This window comes from Portunus trituberculatus, chromosome 23 (assembly GCF_017591435.1).
Source record: "Portunus trituberculatus isolate SZX2019 chromosome 23, ASM1759143v1, whole genome shotgun sequence".
NCBI lineage: Eukaryota > Metazoa > Arthropoda > Malacostraca > Decapoda > Portunidae > Portunus > Portunus trituberculatus.
In genome coordinates this window covers 110,001-127,500 of record NC_059277.1, presented here as the reverse complement: position 1 = coordinate 127,500, position 17,500 = coordinate 110,001, and the positions used below count along the sequence as shown (strand labels likewise).

The window sequence follows — 17,500 nt, the reverse complement described above, 5'->3', positions numbered from 1 at the left end:
CTACTACTACTACTACTACTACTACGTTATTACTACCGTTATTTGCTGTTTTTGCAGAGAGAGAGAGAGAGAGAGAGAGAGAGAGAGAGAGAGAGAGAGAATTAGTACATGCAAGGAAACAGAAGAAGACATAGATGAGGTGAAGAGAAAGGCAAAGGGTGATGCTGACAGAGAAAGGGAGGACAGAGGAAGGCGCGGGGGTGGGTGGGAGAGGAGGAGGAAAATAAAAGGGGACGAGGGTGGCTTATTGTTATACTGTGGACATCCGGAGGAAATAACGCTTTGGTCTTCCCTTTGTGGCGGCGGCGGCGGTGGCGGTGGCGGCGGTGGTGGTAAATGTTGTAATTGCTTCATTAATGCGTGAAAATTTTCCTGGTAACGTGTGAAATATTTTAGTAGGATTGGATTTGCCTGGTATTTTCTTGTCAATCGATTACCTTTTCTTTTTTCCGATTGTGGTTTTTTTTCTTTTCATTCCGTCAAAAAAAAGAAAATAGGAGTAGAATTGAAAAAAATAAGTTAATACTTATATCCTTAAGAATTATTCCTTATTTTTGTTGTAGATAATTTTTTCCTTTCTATTTTTATGGTTGAACTTCGTTTTTCGTGGCTGATTCATTTTCTCCATTTCTTTCCTCAAGAAGGAAATATATGTAAAAGAACCAAGAGAGAGAGAGAGAGAGAGAGAGAGAGAGAGAGAGAGAGAGAGAGAGAAATATCGTAACATAATTCTTGAAACAGCATATTTTGTCTCCTACTAATTTGGCATCCTTTATTTCCCTTCACTTCCCATCCTGCGCATTCTTTCTTCCTCACACCCAGGCGGCGAGGGATCCTCTTCCTTGACCACATGTTAAGTACTGTGCATGTTGCTGTATGTTATTATTCCTGGTTAATCAGAGGTCCAATGTTCAGAGATTTATTACTTGCATGGAATAATGTGATTTTGCAAACGTATTGAAATTTATGTAGACCCACGATTCGATGTTCATTTGTTAACCCCTTCAGTACCATTACGCGTTTCTATATTCATTCTTCTTATTATTTGGTGATTTTGTAAAGCTTCAGAAACTTTTGTGGGGGTTAGAATAGTGAAGACTGTGGCCATTAATCTTCTGACCTCCACAGACTCTTCCTAATGTCAATAAAATGGTCAAATCGTACACAAATCTGAAGGTAAAAATGTGTCCCAGTACTGAAGGGGATAAGAGGATGCGTTTGTCTTATTGGTCACTATATTCTGAAACACTCCCCCAAACTTCTACTAATTTTCAGGGGCTCTAATTGATGATAGATCGGTTTTTAAAGGTGCTCTTATAATTCTGGTGACAAATTAACAACACTTGTACAATGTCAACAAGAAAGACCCACGAAGGAATCCGACTGTTCATATATATAGCCTTGGAAAATATTTGTGGTGAGAGAGCAAAGCGTTTAACAATACTGTCCTAAGCCGATGTGATTTCCAGCCACTGAACATGCGAGTCAAGACACCATGAGAAGACAACGCAGTGACTTGACGCGGGCTGTGGTGGTGGTGGTGGTGGGTTTCCTCTTCGCCTCCACTCATGTCCACGCCATTTACATTGAGACCTCTGCCATCCTTCATAGATCCTCAAGTCTTTCATATTCCTCCCCTTTCCTTGTATTCATTAATTCACAGTATATTCCTTCCTCCTCCTCGTCATCAACCTCTTCTTCCTCGTCTCCCATTACTACTACCAGTTTCTCTTCCTCCTCATCCTCCTCTTCTTTGTCTTCTTTCACCACCACCACTCTTATCTCCTCCTCCTTACCTTCTTTCCCAATTATCACTCCCATCTCCTCCTCCTCTTCTTATTCCTTTGCTACTATCACTCCGATCTCCTCCTCGTTTTCCTTCACCACTACCACTCCCATCTCCTCTCCTTCTATCATCACTACTCCTCTTATCTCCTCCTCTTCTTCTTCCACTACTACTCCTACTTCTTTCTTCACTATCACCACTTCCTCTTTTTTTTCCTCGTCGTCGTCTTCTGCAATCAACACCATAGATGCACCGCATACTCAAAACCCTCCTGACGAAGAACTACAATCGCCACCACCATCACCACCACCAGAAGACCCACAAGAAATATCTGAAGGGGCTCCTGAGATCGTGAGGAGCTTCGTTGACGCCGCCAGGAATATGCAAGGAAGGATCATTGCTTTCCCCCGCCATGCTGAAGAAGGCACAGGAGAGATAAAAGAGGACTTGGAGGATAACCTGACGATGATAAGAGCGAGTCACAGAGTTGTTAATACTAAGAGAGTTTTTAGGTTAACTGTGCCTTTTCGAGAGAGTACTGCTGTTGTTGTTACTCCTTCTACTACAATTGCTACTGTGACTCCTAATGCTGTTAATATTATTGCCCCTGCTACTGTTACTGCAACTCCTTTTTCTTCTATAATTGTTAATCATTCTACTACTACTACTACTACTACTACTACTACTACTACTACTACTACTACTACTACTACTACTGCTGCTGCTGCTGCTGCTATTACTACTACTACTACGCCCTCTGATAATGAAGACACACAGGAGCAGACGCAGAAAGCAAGGACGAGCACCATCAGTAGCAGTAAACCTCCATACATCCTCAGACACCCACATTCTCCTCCGCCACGCAAAGTAGTACCAACAAGTTCAGCTCCTGTCATCCCTCTTTGCTGTCCTGGCCTTGAAGCGAAGAATTCCTGCCCTTCAAGCAACCAGACCCTCCCTTCCACTCTTCCTGTCGCCTCCAGTCACTGTTCAAGCACTGAGACGCGGCCAGTCACCTACAACAAGACGTCAATCAACTGTCCATCCAAGTTTATCAGAAAAACGGATTTGGCGGAAGAGCGGAAGATCGTGTACGTCAATGGCACTTTTTATTTCTCCTGGAATCACGTTTTAGTCGATGATTTTTGCGTCTTGGGTGAAAGAAGACGGAGCGGAGGTGTGGAGGTGGCGGTGTGTCTCCGTCCTTCACTGGCGACGCAGCGTGATGGTGAAGGTTGTCGAGGCGTGAAGAGCTGCCTGAGGAAGTGCTGTCCGGAGGGTTTTCTGCTGCAGGGGACCACGTGTGTGTGTCAGGTCTCCCTCACTAACGCTACCTCGGTGATTAGTGGTTTCCTCGACTTCTGGGATGAGCAGAAGAGCGTGGCTGGCGAGGATAGTATGGAAGTGGGAGTCGGCTTTCCTAAGTGCGTCGCCTCGAAGAATGTTAAAATAGATCCGTTGTCGATGAGAAGTGACTTAGCTCTCCTCGCTAATGGCTCTCTGTGGGCTGAGGCTGAGATGTCGCTTATTGATTACTGCGTGGACGAAGAGGAGGAAGAGAAGGAGAAGGATAAAGTCAGCGAAGAAGAGTGGAGTGATGAAATGTTACCAGATCGAACCCTCGTCCTGATTACCTGCAGTAACGGCCCACCTGTCGCTAACACTTCCTCCTCATCAGCGTGGCAGGTAAGACACCACCTGTGTTCCTCCCACACCTCAATAGATAGACAAACAGGCAGACAGGTAGAGTGACAGACAGATAGATAGGTAGATAGATACGAAGGTATATACGTAGATTGATAGATATAGTTAGATCGATAGAAAGACACAGACACGCAAGTAGAGAGAGTTAGACGTATAGATAGATAGATTGGTAAGTAAATAGCCAGGCATACTGAGAGGTGGAGAAAGACCTAGATAAAAAGATAGTCAGGCAGACGGATAGGCACATACATACATACATAGCCAGACAGACATTGGTAAATACTTTAGTTTCGGAAGACACAGAAATAACAAACTGAGTTATTATACGTGTATCATGAGTGTACTGGCCATACAAAAACCCTTGCCAAACTACCACAATGAACTCAGCGCACTCAAAAACCCCAATAACGTTCACCGAAACCTGCTAAGGAGTCAGTGAGAAAAGATGAGAGAAACTTTTGAGAATGTGGTCCTTTTCTCTTCAATAATCTGCAGGAGGTGAGAAAAGTACTGATTCCTGCTGGTCTGGTGGTGTCCTGCGTGTTCCTGGCGGCGACTCTCCTCTGTCAGCTTTGCGTGGCGCCTCTCAGGGATCGCCACGGTCTCTGCCTCGCCGCCTACGTTGCTGCACTTCTGGTGGCTGACGCGACGCTCTTCCTGACGCAGGCCTTCTCGAAGTACCTCTCTCCGGCCATCTGTGTGTTTGTTGGTGAGTGAAGGAGTTTTTTATATCATTGGTTATTTATTTACTTATCTGTTTATTTATTCATCCATTTACTTATCTATTTACTTATCTGTTTATTTATTTATCCATTTACTTATCTATTTATCTATTTATTTACGTGTCTATCTATCTAGGTTGGTGGTGGGATGCGTACCTAGAACCTGGATATCATGGTGACATATTGGTAACTTTTAACCACTCGACAAATGGCAAAGTATCTAGATGGTACGTGGTGGGATTCGAGCCTACGCGTGGACATCTGCCCGATCCCACGCCCACCACCTTATCCACTACGCCACCGCCTCCTTAATAATTTACAAGGTCGTTTTGTTGATTATGAATTGGCGAGGATCGAAATCATTGCAGTACCACAGATAAAAAAAATTCGTTTAGGTAATTTTTTTCATCCTTTTCGTTGATGTTTTCTTTGTAAGCTTTTGTTACTTTAAAGTGTGTATGTTGGTAGTGGGGGTTGTTGTTGTGGTGGTGGTGGTGGTGGTGGTGTTGATGGGTGTGAAGTTAGGAAGAATATTTAGTGTTGTGTTGATGTTGTTTGTTATCGTCGTATCGATGCGTGTGAAGTTGATAAGGGTGTTGTGTATTGTTGTTGTTGTGGTGGTGGTGGTGGTGGTGGTGATGGATGTGAAGTTAGGAAGAATATTTTAGTGTTGTGTTGATGTTGCTTGTTATTACCGTACTGATGCGTGTAAAGTTAATAAGGGTGTTGTGTATTGTTGTTGTGGTGGTGGTGGTAGCGGTGTTGATGGTTGCGAAGTAAGGTTGTTTTTGTGTTGAAGTGTATGAAGTTAGTAAGGCAGTTTGTTATTGCAATGTTGATGCGTGTAAAGTTAGTAAGAGTGTTGTGTGTGTTGCGGTGTTGCTTATTTGCACGGGGAAAGATAATTGGGAATGGTTATATAGACATAGGAATTATTTACGAGTATACTGTTTGGTAATCCTTATGCTCTCTCCCTCCCTCCCTCTTTTTTTTTTTTTTTTTTTTATTTAAACATAATTTATACAGAAGAACATGTACCCAAAGGCGCACTGTCGTGTGCTACCTATTCTAAGGGTACTACAATCTATTTCTCTACAATATTTACAAGACTTAAAAATAGAAAATATACAAGATGGTCAGCATGTAAATGGAGCACTGTTCTTTTCACTTCACTAGCACTATTCACGCACTGCACTACACTGAGTGTCACGTCACAAAGAGTGTCAGAGGAGTTGGCAGTGTCTGTCTCCACTTATGTGCCATCAGTTTGACACTGTGTGTGTTCATCTCCTGGACGTGAGGCACCGCGGCCGTGAACAAGTTCCACATCCTGGAGACGCGTCCTGCGAAGGTGCGTTGATGCTGACACCCGTGGGATCGCGGCACCTCTACGGCGTCACCACCATTGAGCACCGTTCTCGTGCTCCGTGCGGTGACTCTCAGAGGATGACGCAGCCCTGCCAGATGTGGCACTCTTTGCACCTGTGCCTTATGGAACACTACGATTGCCGCCACATCTCTGCGGTGTTCCAGTGAATCAAGGGACGCTCAGGCTCTGGGTGAGGTGGTATTGCAGCATCTACTAGCCGTATGGCGCGGCGTTGGATGCTGTCCAGTCTCCTTCTGTGTGTGGCGGCACAGGACATCCAGGAGAGAGCTGCGTACTCAAGGTGGGGCCGCACCTGTGCCTTGTACAGCAGCAGTCTCCCTTCCTGTCGAGGAAACTGGCGATCCTTCTGAGAGCGGAGATCCTGTGAGAGGCTTTCTTGGCAATGGATTTGACATGGCTGTCAAACCTCAGCCCTCGATCCACCTCCACTCCAAGTATCTTGACGTCATCTTGGAGTGGGAGAGCAGCAGCGCCAAAAGACAACTTTCCTGCCATTGCTGCCATGGCGGCTGGGGACCGAGAGACAACCATTGCCTGTGTCTTCTCCGGCGCGAATGTCACTTGCCAGCGAGCACCCCACTCCTCTATCACTCGTAGCTGCTGATTGATGGCCTCAGCAGCCCGCCCACTGTCCTGGCGTGGATAGGTATAGGAGAGGGTGCAGTCATCAGCATAGGCCTTGACTCCTGGCAGTAGCTGGAGAAGATCATCCACGTAGATATTCCACAGGAGTGGGCCAAGAATTGAACCCTGTGGCACTGATGCCTCCACAGGCAGGGACTCAGATGTTTGCCCGTTGACAACCACCTTGAGGCTTCTGTCCTGCAGGTAATTTCCCAGGAGTCGTAGCAAGCCACCCTGGATGCCTTTAGCACGAAGCTTTTCCAGTAATCCGTTGTGCCATACTTTATCAAAAGCTCCAGCTATGTCCAAAGCAACCACTATAGTGTCCTTGCCGTCGTCGAGGGCGTCCTGCCACTGCCTCTCTCTCTCTCTCTCTCTCTCTCTCTCTCTCTCTCTCTCTCTCTCAGCCGTCACCCTGCATGTGGCTTTCCTGTCCACGTTCTTCTGGCTCAACGTGATTTGTTACGATGTGTGGCGCTACGTAGGGTGAGTACTACTATTACTGCTACTACTACTACTACTACTGCTGCTACTGCTACCTGCTGCTGCTACTACTACTACTGCTGCTGCTGCTGCTACTACTGCTACTACTACTGCTACTACTGCTACTACTGCCACCACCACTGCTGCTGTTACTGCACCGATACTGCTGCTGCTGCTGCTGCTGCTGCACTGCTGCTGCTGCTGCTGCTGCTGCTGCTGCTGCTGCTGCTGCACTGCTGCTGCTGCTGCTGCTGTTACTGCACTGCTGCACCACTGCTGCTACTGCTACTGCTACTGCTGCTACTACTACTACCACTACTACTACTGCTACTGCTTACCACCACCATTATTACACCACCACTACCACTGCTACTACTACTACTACTACTACTACTACTACTACTACTGCTGCTCCTACCACTTCCACCACCATCACTACCACAACACCAACATCAGCAGCACCACTACCTACAAAACTCCTTCCACCACCACCACCTCCCGCAGACTGACCGTTCAAGCCGTTCCTCTCTACCGCTCCCCCGCTGACTTTCGCTGCTTCGTCGCCTACGCCGTGTACGCCTGGGGGACTCCTCTGCTCATCGGGGGCGTGGCCGTGGTGATGCACTCCCTACCAGAACACGTGGATTGGCTCCTCCGACCTGACTTCGTACACAACTCCTGCTGGTTCAGAGGTGAGTATTTTGATGAGTGTATTTAGTATTGCTTAGCTCTCTCACCACGACTGTTTTCAAATTAATCAGGTTCTCAAGTGATTTCTCCAATTAATAGGGTAGAAATATTGCTAATCTTTCACTAGAACCTTAAAATAATCCTTCAAGAGGCGTGTATTGAAAAAAATCTTTACTTTCTCTCTCCAAGATTCATTTAAAACGCCACAGAAATCATTATTTGGATTCTAAGGAGTGTTTTTCCTTTTAATATTGTAGAAATATTGTTAATCTTTCACCAAAACCGTAAAAAGATCCTTAAAGCCGCATGTATTTAAAATATTTTGCTTTCTCTCACCAAGACTGATTTTTGAATGCCATAGAGATGATCAACCAATTTCTCAATTGTGTTTCTTGTTTTGTTAATGGAGAAATGTTGATTTGTCACTGGAACCGTAAAAACAATTAAAAACACATGTATCAAAAATCACATTGTTCTCTCACCACGAATATTTTCAAACGCCACAGAAATCATTAACCAGGCTTTCAAAAATGTTTCTCGTTTTCATGGTGTCACTAGAACCGCAAAAAAAAAAAAAAAAATAAATAAAAAAAAATCCAAAAACACCCTAAAAAACACGATTAGTGATAAAACGCTTTACTCTCTCACTTCGACTTCAAACGACACGGAGATAATTAACCGAGTTCCCGAGTGCTTCCATTTTTAGTAAGAAATAATGTTAACAGCCACTAAAACCGTGAAAATACCTTAAAGAATCTATGTATTCAGAAACATTTTGCCCATTCACCACCAAGATTATTTTCATAACCCACAGAGATGATTGGCCGGATTTTCAAGACTGTTTCTCCTTTTTGATAACGTAGAACTACTGTTAATCTGTCACTAGAACCATACACGAGCCATTATAAAACACTTCCCTCTCACCATGGCTAATACCAAAAGCCACATAGATTTTTTTCCCATTATCTTCTCTCTTCGTTACTTTAATCTCGCTCTGACCAACTCTTAATGCTCCAGTGCACGAGAACACACCTCCCACACCAACAAACAAGCGCACGGGTTCGAATCCTGTCCATGGTCCAAGTGTAGGTAGGGCTTCCTCACTCGGAGCAACGGTTTCCTATATAGCGGGTGGGCTTTGAGATAGGAGCTACCCCAAAAATATATCCCCTTTAGCCCAGAAATTCCCGTGAAAAGCCCACATGGCATAAATAAAAAAAAAAAAACAGACACACACACGTACAGACGCAGGGAGGAAAGGCACAGCTCTCCTCGACGTCACAGGTATGGTGCAATGGTGATTAGTACCTGTGCAAGGCTTGTGGTGGGAACTGTAGCTTCTGTGGCTTTGGTAAAAAAAATAACAGGTTGCCTTTGTATATTCTCTTCGTTTTTTCTTTATTGTGTTTCTTGTTAATCTTCTTTTTTTTTTTTTTTTTTGTTTCTTCTCTTATTTTTTTTCTTTCTGTGGCTTTGGTAAAAAATAACAGGTTGTCTTTGTATATTCCTTTTTATTTTCTTCATTTTTCTTTATTCTGTTGCTTGTTAATCTTCTTTTTTTTCTTTTCTGTTTTTTTTCTTTCGTTTTTTCGTATTTCGTCGTTTTTTTTCCGTCTATTTTCTTCTTGGTGTTTTTTTTCCTTCCTCTTCTTTTCTTTCCTTCTTGTTGTTTCTTCTTGCTTTCCCTTCGTTTTTCTTTCTGTTTTTTTTATTTAGTGTTTTTCTCTTTTACTCGTTTTTTCTTTCATCTTTATTTTTTTAGCTATTTTTTTTTTCTTTCTTATTTTCCTTTCCTTCTTCGCCTTTTTTCCTTCCACCTTCCTTCTTACTTCCTCTTGACTTCTCCTCCTCCTCCTCCTCCTCCTCCTCCTCCTCCTCTCCTCCATATCCCTTCCTTTCACCTTCGTTCATTCACTCCTCTCCTTTACCTAAACCACGAGAGAGAGAGAGAGAGAGAGAGAGAGAGAGAGAGAGAGAGAGAGAGATCTCCACACAATTAACAGAATAATAAACACAAAACCACACAAATCCCACGAAAATCACTCATAATCAACATAAAACATCAACGATACAGGATAAAACAAGAGAGAGAGAGAGAGAGAGAGAGAGAGACGGGGAGGGAATGAATAATAGAGAAGAAATGGATGATAGAAGAGAATACGAGAGAAAGGTGGAGAATAATTAAAGATGAAAGAAGGGAATAATATAAATGAAGGTAAATAGATCAAATAGATAGATGATTAACTACATCGCCAATTTGTACCATGGGGAAAAGTGTACAAACAGAAATTTTGGCTCAAAGTCCATAACGAAACAGTTAACTAATAAAAATAAGAGAAAAATATTACTTAAAGATTACACCACAATATAACAAATAAAGAAAAAAAAAGTGGCTGTAAAACGAGAAGAAATATCCCAGAAAAGTTAACTAAGGAAAGCCAAACAAAATACCAATGAATGACATAAACACAGCTACAAAAAACACACACTTTCAGACGGCAAGGAGATTCTGGCTTACTTCTACGGGCCAATGGGAGTTCTGTGCCTCGCCAACACAATCTTCATTACCCAAACTGGCTTGAGACTCTACTGCGCCACCGACAAGAAGTGTGACTGTCTCCCCGCCTCCTGCTGCCGCAACGCTGACCACACACTCTACCGATCCTACATGACAGAGTAAGAGTGACGGTGAGAATGGAGACTGAGGTGTGAGAGGTGGGAGAAAATTTAAAAGCTTCAGTAATTGTGTGTGTGGGTTGGGTTGGTTCGTATGGTGAGTGGATGGATGAGAGGGAAGGGAAAGTGAATTGATGGTAGGAGGGAGGAACTGAGAAAGAGAGGGAAGGAGGAAAGAAAGATAAGATGGGGATTATGATGGGAAGGAGTGAGAAGATGAAGGAAGGAGAGAAAAAGAAGTTAGAATGAAAACAAGAGAAGTGTTGAGAGCTAGAGAAAGGAAAAGCGAGAAAAATAACATGTGAGAGAAGAAAGAATAAGGAAAGAAGAAAAAGAAACGAGTAGAGAGAGAGAGAAGTGTAAGCAGACGTCATGATCTTAAGTTTCTTCTAATTGTAGGTTCTGGCAGCGGTTCACTCTCTTCTCTCTCATGGTGGGCTGCTGGGTGATGGAGGTTGTGTCCTGGATGGTCGGGCCTGCAGACTCCGAGCTGTGGTGTGTATACTTTCGAACTCAATTTTGAATCACCTCTGTATCGCTCAACCACTGTCGACATTTATTAAGTTCTTGATTTTTGTTAGTACATTTTAATTATCTTTATTCTTTTTACTTTCAAAAATGTAAATTCGAATTCCATTTTGAAAACATGAAAAAGCTTAGCACATGTCCATAAACTCACAATAACTGCTTAGAAAATACCAGAACATATATATATTTTTAGATTTTCTTTCCAATGACTTAAAATAACTACTGAAAATACCAGAATATATCCCTCTTTTTGTTTTTCTTCCTCCAGGGCTCTCACGGACACCCTCAACACCTTCCAGGGCGTATTCATCTTCATCACCTTCCTCAGAAGCAGCAAGAAGCGACGTCTGCTGCAGGAGGCGCTGACGAAGTGGTCTGACGAAGTAGCAGGAGGCGGCGGCTGTGACCCAAACCTCTCCTCGTCTTGCTTCCCATCTGCCGTAAGCCCTAACCGAGTGCTTGAGCATCTGAGGCATTCCAGGCAATCCAATGCCTTCGGCAGGTGGCTATCCAGGGTTCGTGGAAGACGTTCTCGCATCCACACTCCGCAGGTTCTAGATAACATCATATTCAGAGGGAAAATGGGAGTTTATAATGAAGGCTTCGAGGAGGACGGGGTGGAGGTGGAGGCGGAGGACGGAGGGAAGAGGAGTGTGTGTGGCGGGGACTCTGTCAACAGGAGCTTCAATCCGATGTGGACAGCGCCACACTGGAGGGCCCGCTGGGGCAGAGCTTACTTCCCTGGAGCTCCGCAGCGATCCAAGGACAGTGCAGGAGAAGGATCGGGTCACCAAGGACTCCCAGGGGTGATAAAGGACTCTGGATCAGTGTCCTCAGCGACATCAGTCTTCTATATCTCCTCGTCTTCCTCCTCTCCTTCCTCCTCCTCCCCGCCCTTCACCAACTGGAGCTTCCTTCGCCACAAGTCCGGCTCCCTGACTCTCGGGGCGGGGCAGCGCAGGGGCGGCGCAGCTACAGGCGTGGTGTGCCAAGGCCTCACCAGGACTGACCCGGGGCTGCCCTGATTTCTCCTGAGGTATCATGCACGCACACACACACACATACACACACACACACACACACACACACACACACACACACACACACACACACACACACACACACACACACACACACACACACACACACACACACACAATAATTCAATCAGTCAAAATTAGTAACGTGTAAAGGTGGAGGTCTCTCTCTCTCTCTCTCTCTCTCTCTCTCTCTCTCTCTCTCTCTCTCTCTCTCTCTCTCTCTCTCTCTCTCTCTCTCTCTCTCTCACACACACACACACACACACACACACACACACACACACACACACACACACACACACACACACACACACACACACATACACGCACGCTATTCAGTGACGTGTGGAGAAGTAACTTAAAACACACACACACACACACACACACACACACACACACACACACACACACACACACACACACACATACACACACCAAACGCAATGAAATGCTGATATGCAGATGACTCGGAAAAAAGAGAGAAAAAAAAAGAAAACCGGAAGCAGATTTGAAGCACGTAGCGATGCAGAACAACGCGGAACACAACACAACGGAACATACGAGAACAAAAAGACCGACCACTCCACCAGAGGTTTCTCCGCCTAGAACCAGTAGCAACTCCCTCGCATTACAAAAACGAGACGGTAATGCGGAGACGCCCCAAGACACCTTTACATCTAGTCATGCTTCCCACCAATGCATCACACACAAATTCCTCCCACTAGTACGGTGCTAGTTCTGCCTGTCACGTCCACACTGCTCTTCAATCATCTTATATTCCTCCTGTTTCTGCCTCTTGGTCATCTTGTACTGTATGTTTTCCTCTCAAATTGATGAGAACACGTGCTCGTAAAGTCTGGAGCTCCCTAACCGATTTTTTATTTTTATTTTCTTGATTTTTGAGAGGAAGGTTTCAAGGCGTAATCTGAAGATGATCTCAAGCGGTCTTCTTCGCTCTCTCATTAGGACTATTATCTAAAGCCACAGAGATTATTGAAGTGGGCTCTCATGAGTGTTTTTGCCTTCAGTGATGAAGCAGAATCTTTGTTGAACTATTACTAGATCTTGGAAACGCTTTGAAAATCCCAAGTTCGTTCTAATAGTGTTCTTGTATTTGTGCTACGTTTAATTTGTGAACTTTAGCGTCTGTTTCATTCAAGTTATGTGATCGGAATGTTTATTTTTTCTATCAACTTCAAGCTTCACATCAGTCTTATACAGATGAAGATAAGTGGGAAAAAGCGCCGTCTTGGACACGAAAACATCAAACCGTACAGCTTTACATGCACGCTTGATTCACGAAGTAAGCGTCTCTGCAGTAAAGCTCAGATGCTTGGTAGACTGAATTTTTCCATCAACTTTGAACCGACTTCCTATAGATATGGAGGAGGAAAGAGACAAAACACGGAGGGCTTTTTCACGCTTGACTCACAAAACCTTCGCTGTCACTTTACTACTAGTTTAATGTTTTGGACACCATTTCTCTGTCAGTTTTGAACTTATCACCACAAAGAGTTGGACAATCTTCTTAAATACAAAATCCTGAATTACAAAACTTTGGTGTCACTTTAGTTAAGTTCAAATGTTTCGAACTGGTCATTTCTTAGTCTGCTTTGAATACCGCACTTCCTACAGGCAGAGAAGAGGAAGGAGACACAACACATGCAGTCAAATCATCCAGTTTTCATCTCTGACTCGCAAAATTTCAGCATCCAATTGATTATTTAAGATGTTCCAAATGTTTCATCTCTCTATCAGCTTTGAACCCCTCACTTCCTACAGACAAAGAGAAAAGAGACAAAATACAGCTCCTTGAACGCCAGTGACTAAGAAAAAATTCGGCGTCACTTCAGTTCAGGTTCAGATGTTTCAAACGCTTCATTTCTCCGTCAACTTTGAACCACACACTTCCTACAGATAGAAAGGAGGAAGGAGACAAAACACGGCCATCTTGAACATCAGAGCGTCAAGTCATGCAGTTGTCACGCCCTGGATGGCACGGTTGACGCAAGGGATGGAAGGTGGAAACGATAGCTAAACAAACACAATTTCCAGCGAGCAATGAACCACATAATTCAAGTCAACAGGAAGCAAGGAGCGAATGGAGTCCGGGAGAAAGGAACCATTTGAGCGTGACAAGATTTTCACCAATCAGAACCGAGCTAGAATTAAAACCGTGATGTGACTGGTGGAGAACGGAGGATGTGAGTTTAGTTGGCCCCTCCTCTCCAAGTTCTCTCACTGCCACACGCCCCGCCTCCCTCACACGCTCTCCCTCTCCTCCAAGTCCTCTCCTCTTAGTTGACGTGTGGGTGTGTTGTGGAGAGGTGTAGGCGCCACGTGTCCGCCGCGAGTGACTTACGAACAGTGCCTTGTGTGAGATTTCTGGTGCGTCTCATGGATTTAAGACCGAGACGCAACGTGTGAGGCGAGAAGGTGATCTAGAGCACGCGCGTGTCTGTGTGTTGGTCAGGTGAGTGTGATCTATGGGACAGGTTCTTGCTCCTAGTATGTTTTGCTTCGGTGGTCTAGTTATGCTGATGCTGATGCTGCTGCTGTTACTCAAGCTTCTGTCAGTACACTCGTGAGAAGGAAGCATCTTTGTATTTGTCACCACTTGTCTGTCTGTCTCTTTGTAATGCTTGTCTGAATGTTGCTAGATGTCTATTGCTTTATTTATTTGTGCTGATGATGATGTGAACTTCTGTTATACTTGTAAGGAGAAAATATCGTGCTGTTCTGTCACTTGGTTGCCTTTACTTGTCTAACTGTTCATACATGCATTCTGCTTCTGTTATGCCTGAGTGCTCATGCTGATGATGTTATTAAAGGTTTTGTTATACTCATAAGCAGAAAGTATTGCGCATTCTGTATTATTTGTCTGTCCCTTTAATTTTTTGCTTAACTGTTAATGCCTATTGCTCTATTTATGCGCGTGGTGTTGATGCTGATGCTGACAATGATGTTATTTAAGCTGTTATAGTCATGAGATGGAAGTATTATGCTTACATTTTCAATCACCTGTCTGTTTCCTTCCTTAACTTGTCCTGCTTTTGTTTATATAGGAAAATGATATTTCTCTCGCTCCTTCTGTGAAATGAATAAGATTAATGGAATGATGTGCATTTTCTGACTTTTCTTCTTTGTGTAGGAGGGCCACTGGGTTAAGGAAACAAAAATTAAATGGGAAAAAAAAAGCTCTCCCAAAAGCTGGTCTCCAAACAGAACCAGAAAATTTTGCCAAAAATTGGAGAATAAATGTCTTGAAATCTCCCGCTTAAAAGAATCCACAATTATGTCTTGTTTCTATAGACATGTTCTGGTCTAATTTATATAACGAAAGAGCTATTTTTCGCGTTCCTTCCGTGAAATAGATCAAGTTTTAGTGAGTGATTCATACGGTCTCTTGTCAAACACTCGCTCCGTACACACAGGTGAGCGTCGCGCCAGGAAGGGAGCATCAAGGCCTCCTTAAACAGGTCTACTTACCTGCGTGCAATTTTTTGTGGCGTTAAAACCTGAGTTGTCTCGGCCTTGATCTTAACATTTGATAATAACTTGTGACTTCATCAAACCACGCATTATGCACTTTACGTTACTTAGGCACTTATATACTCGTAGACACACACGCACACACACACACACACACACACACACACACACACACACACACACACACACACACACACACAGGCAAGACAAGAGGTAAATACAATACATAAATACATACATACATAGGCCTACATACATGCATAAGATTGACACACACACACACACACACACACTTGTTTACTCTTACGTTTGTGAAAACCTTTGCCTTTATCTTACGCGTCAATTAGAGCAGCGGTTTCGAGATGACGTTATATGTGTGTGTGTGTGTGTGTGTGTGTGTGTGTGTGTGTGTGTGTGTGTGTGTGTGTGTGAAGGAGAGTTGAAAATGCCATTCTAGTGATGGAACTTTACAATTACTGCTTTCCTGATCAGAGGTTGAGGTTTGTTCTTTCCTTGTGTTCTCTTTTTTTCTCTTTTGTCTTTCTCATCTCATTAATGTTCAGTCTGTATGTGACGGAAATGTTATGAAAGACTTTTTTTACGTAATGGGTTTTTTTCGTATCGATTTTTTTTTTCTTTTTTTTCTGTGTTCCTTTGTGTTGTCCTTAGCATTGTTAATATGAAGGAAATGTGATTTTTTTTTCTTTTGAGTAATGAAATGCATGTTTTTATTTTTGACATTTGCAGCGAATTTTAAAGCTGCTTTTTATTTCTCTCAGTACATTTACTTTTAGCAATGTGTTCTTCTTCTTGTTATTATTTTTATTATTATTATTATTATTATTATTATTATTATTATTATCCTTATTGTTATTATCTTTATTATCATCATCGTTATTATCTAATATTATTATTATCATTATTATCATCCTTATTACTATTGTCATTATTGTTATTCAGTGTAAGAAATAAATGTGATTATCTTTTGGTAGTGAAATGCAGTAAAGAGAGAGAGAGAGAGAGAGAGAGAGAGAGAGAGAGAGAGAGAGAGAGAGAGAGAGAGAACTAGCCAGCAGCAGCAGGACCTTGGCGGTGGACACAATGAAGGGGGAGCAATAATTCTTGTGGTCAGAAGCGAAGGTCTCACTCCGGTAGCCTCAGTAATCTTGTGGCGCAACGCTTTCCGTGGCGAGCTTTGGTTTGTGCTGGCGCCGCGAGGGAAAGATTATGAGCGTGGACAGATGGGGAAGAAGTTAAAGGGAGAATGGATTTTGTGTGGAGAATGAGAGTGTTTATATTGTGTGAAGTCATAATGGTTTTGTTGTGACTTGAGCTGGAGGAGGGTATAAATTTACTCTTGGTTACTGTACATGTAATAAAAAGTAGATAAAGAGATGCTGGCGAGTTCGAACATTTAGAGTGTAGATCAGTGTCACCTGGCGAGAGAGAAGCTGCAGTGTGTGGATAAAAGAACAGTGTTTAAGACCTATTGCTTTTCTGTAAGGCTCTGGAATTCGTGAGTTACGCCTGTAGTTACTGAGAGAGGAGGTGGAATGGACATAAAGAGAAGAATATTTTTGCAATTTCTGTAGTACAATGTTTGGAGGTAACGGCAGAAAAAAATAGGGAGAGTTTATTCTGTAAGGCTCTGAAATTCGTGAGTTACGCCTTTAGTTACTGAGACAAGAGGTGGAATGGACAGAAAGAGAGGAATATTTTTGCAATTTTGTAGTACAATGTTTGGAGATAACGGTAGAAAAAAAAAGAGGGAGAGATCATTGTAAGGCTCTGGAATTTGTGAGTTACGCCAGTAGTTACTGAGAGAGAGCTGGAATGGACATAAAGATAGGTATACTTTTGCAATTTCTCTAGTACAATGTTTGGAGATAACGGCAGAAAAAAAGAGGGGGAGGTTATTCTGTAAGGCTCTGGAAATCGTGAGTTACGCCTTTAGTTACTGAGCGAAGAGATGGAATGGAGATGAGAGGTATATTTTTGCAATTTCTATAGTACAATGTTTGGAGATAACGGTAGAACAAGAGAGGGAGAGGTTAATAATGAAGGTAAAATGTCAAGGAGCAGCGGAGAGGGTTCAACAGAGATGTTATTATAGTAAAAGGCGTTGGAGGTTGAGAGTTAAGGCCTGTTGTTACTGAGAGGAGGTGGAGTGGCCAGATTAGACACCGGTGGCCTGTTCAGGGTGAGTGGAGGCGGGGGAGGGATGCGCCGAGTAGCGGAAAGGTTATCACAACACGAAGGGGAAGAAGATTATAAGCCTCTCCTTTATCCTCTAGCCCTCTTCCTCCCTCCGCGGCCCTTGCCCCTTCCTTCCCTCCTTCCCTTCTTCCCTGCATCCCTTTCCTCT

The 17,500-nt window shown here is 43.5% G+C and overlaps 2 protein-coding genes across 2 annotated transcripts in view; both read left to right on the top strand.

Moving 5' to 3' along the window:
- The first annotated feature begins 1,895 nt into the window (after window positions 1-1,895).
- Window positions 1,896-11,861, top strand: LOC123507916. Its single transcript, XM_045261255.1, has 7 exons — window positions 1,896-3,472; window positions 3,986-4,199; window positions 6,634-6,712; window positions 7,214-7,401; window positions 9,895-10,075; window positions 10,475-10,570; window positions 10,872-11,861. The coding sequence occupies exons 1-7, from the start codon at window positions 2,168-2,170 to the stop codon at window positions 11,626-11,628; spliced, it is 2,820 nt and encodes a 939-aa protein (XP_045117190.1). The 5' UTR covers window positions 1,896-2,167; the 3' UTR covers window positions 11,629-11,861.
- A 61-nt stretch (window positions 11,862-11,922) lies between these two features.
- The window catches only part of LOC123507607, a 78,905-nt gene continuing 73,327 nt past the window's right edge, over window positions 11,923-17,500 (top strand). The window contains exon 1 of the mRNA XM_045260620.1: window positions 11,923-14,116. The gene's annotated coding sequence lies outside the window, so the exon portion shown is untranslated. The remainder of the gene's footprint in view (window positions 14,117-17,500) is intronic.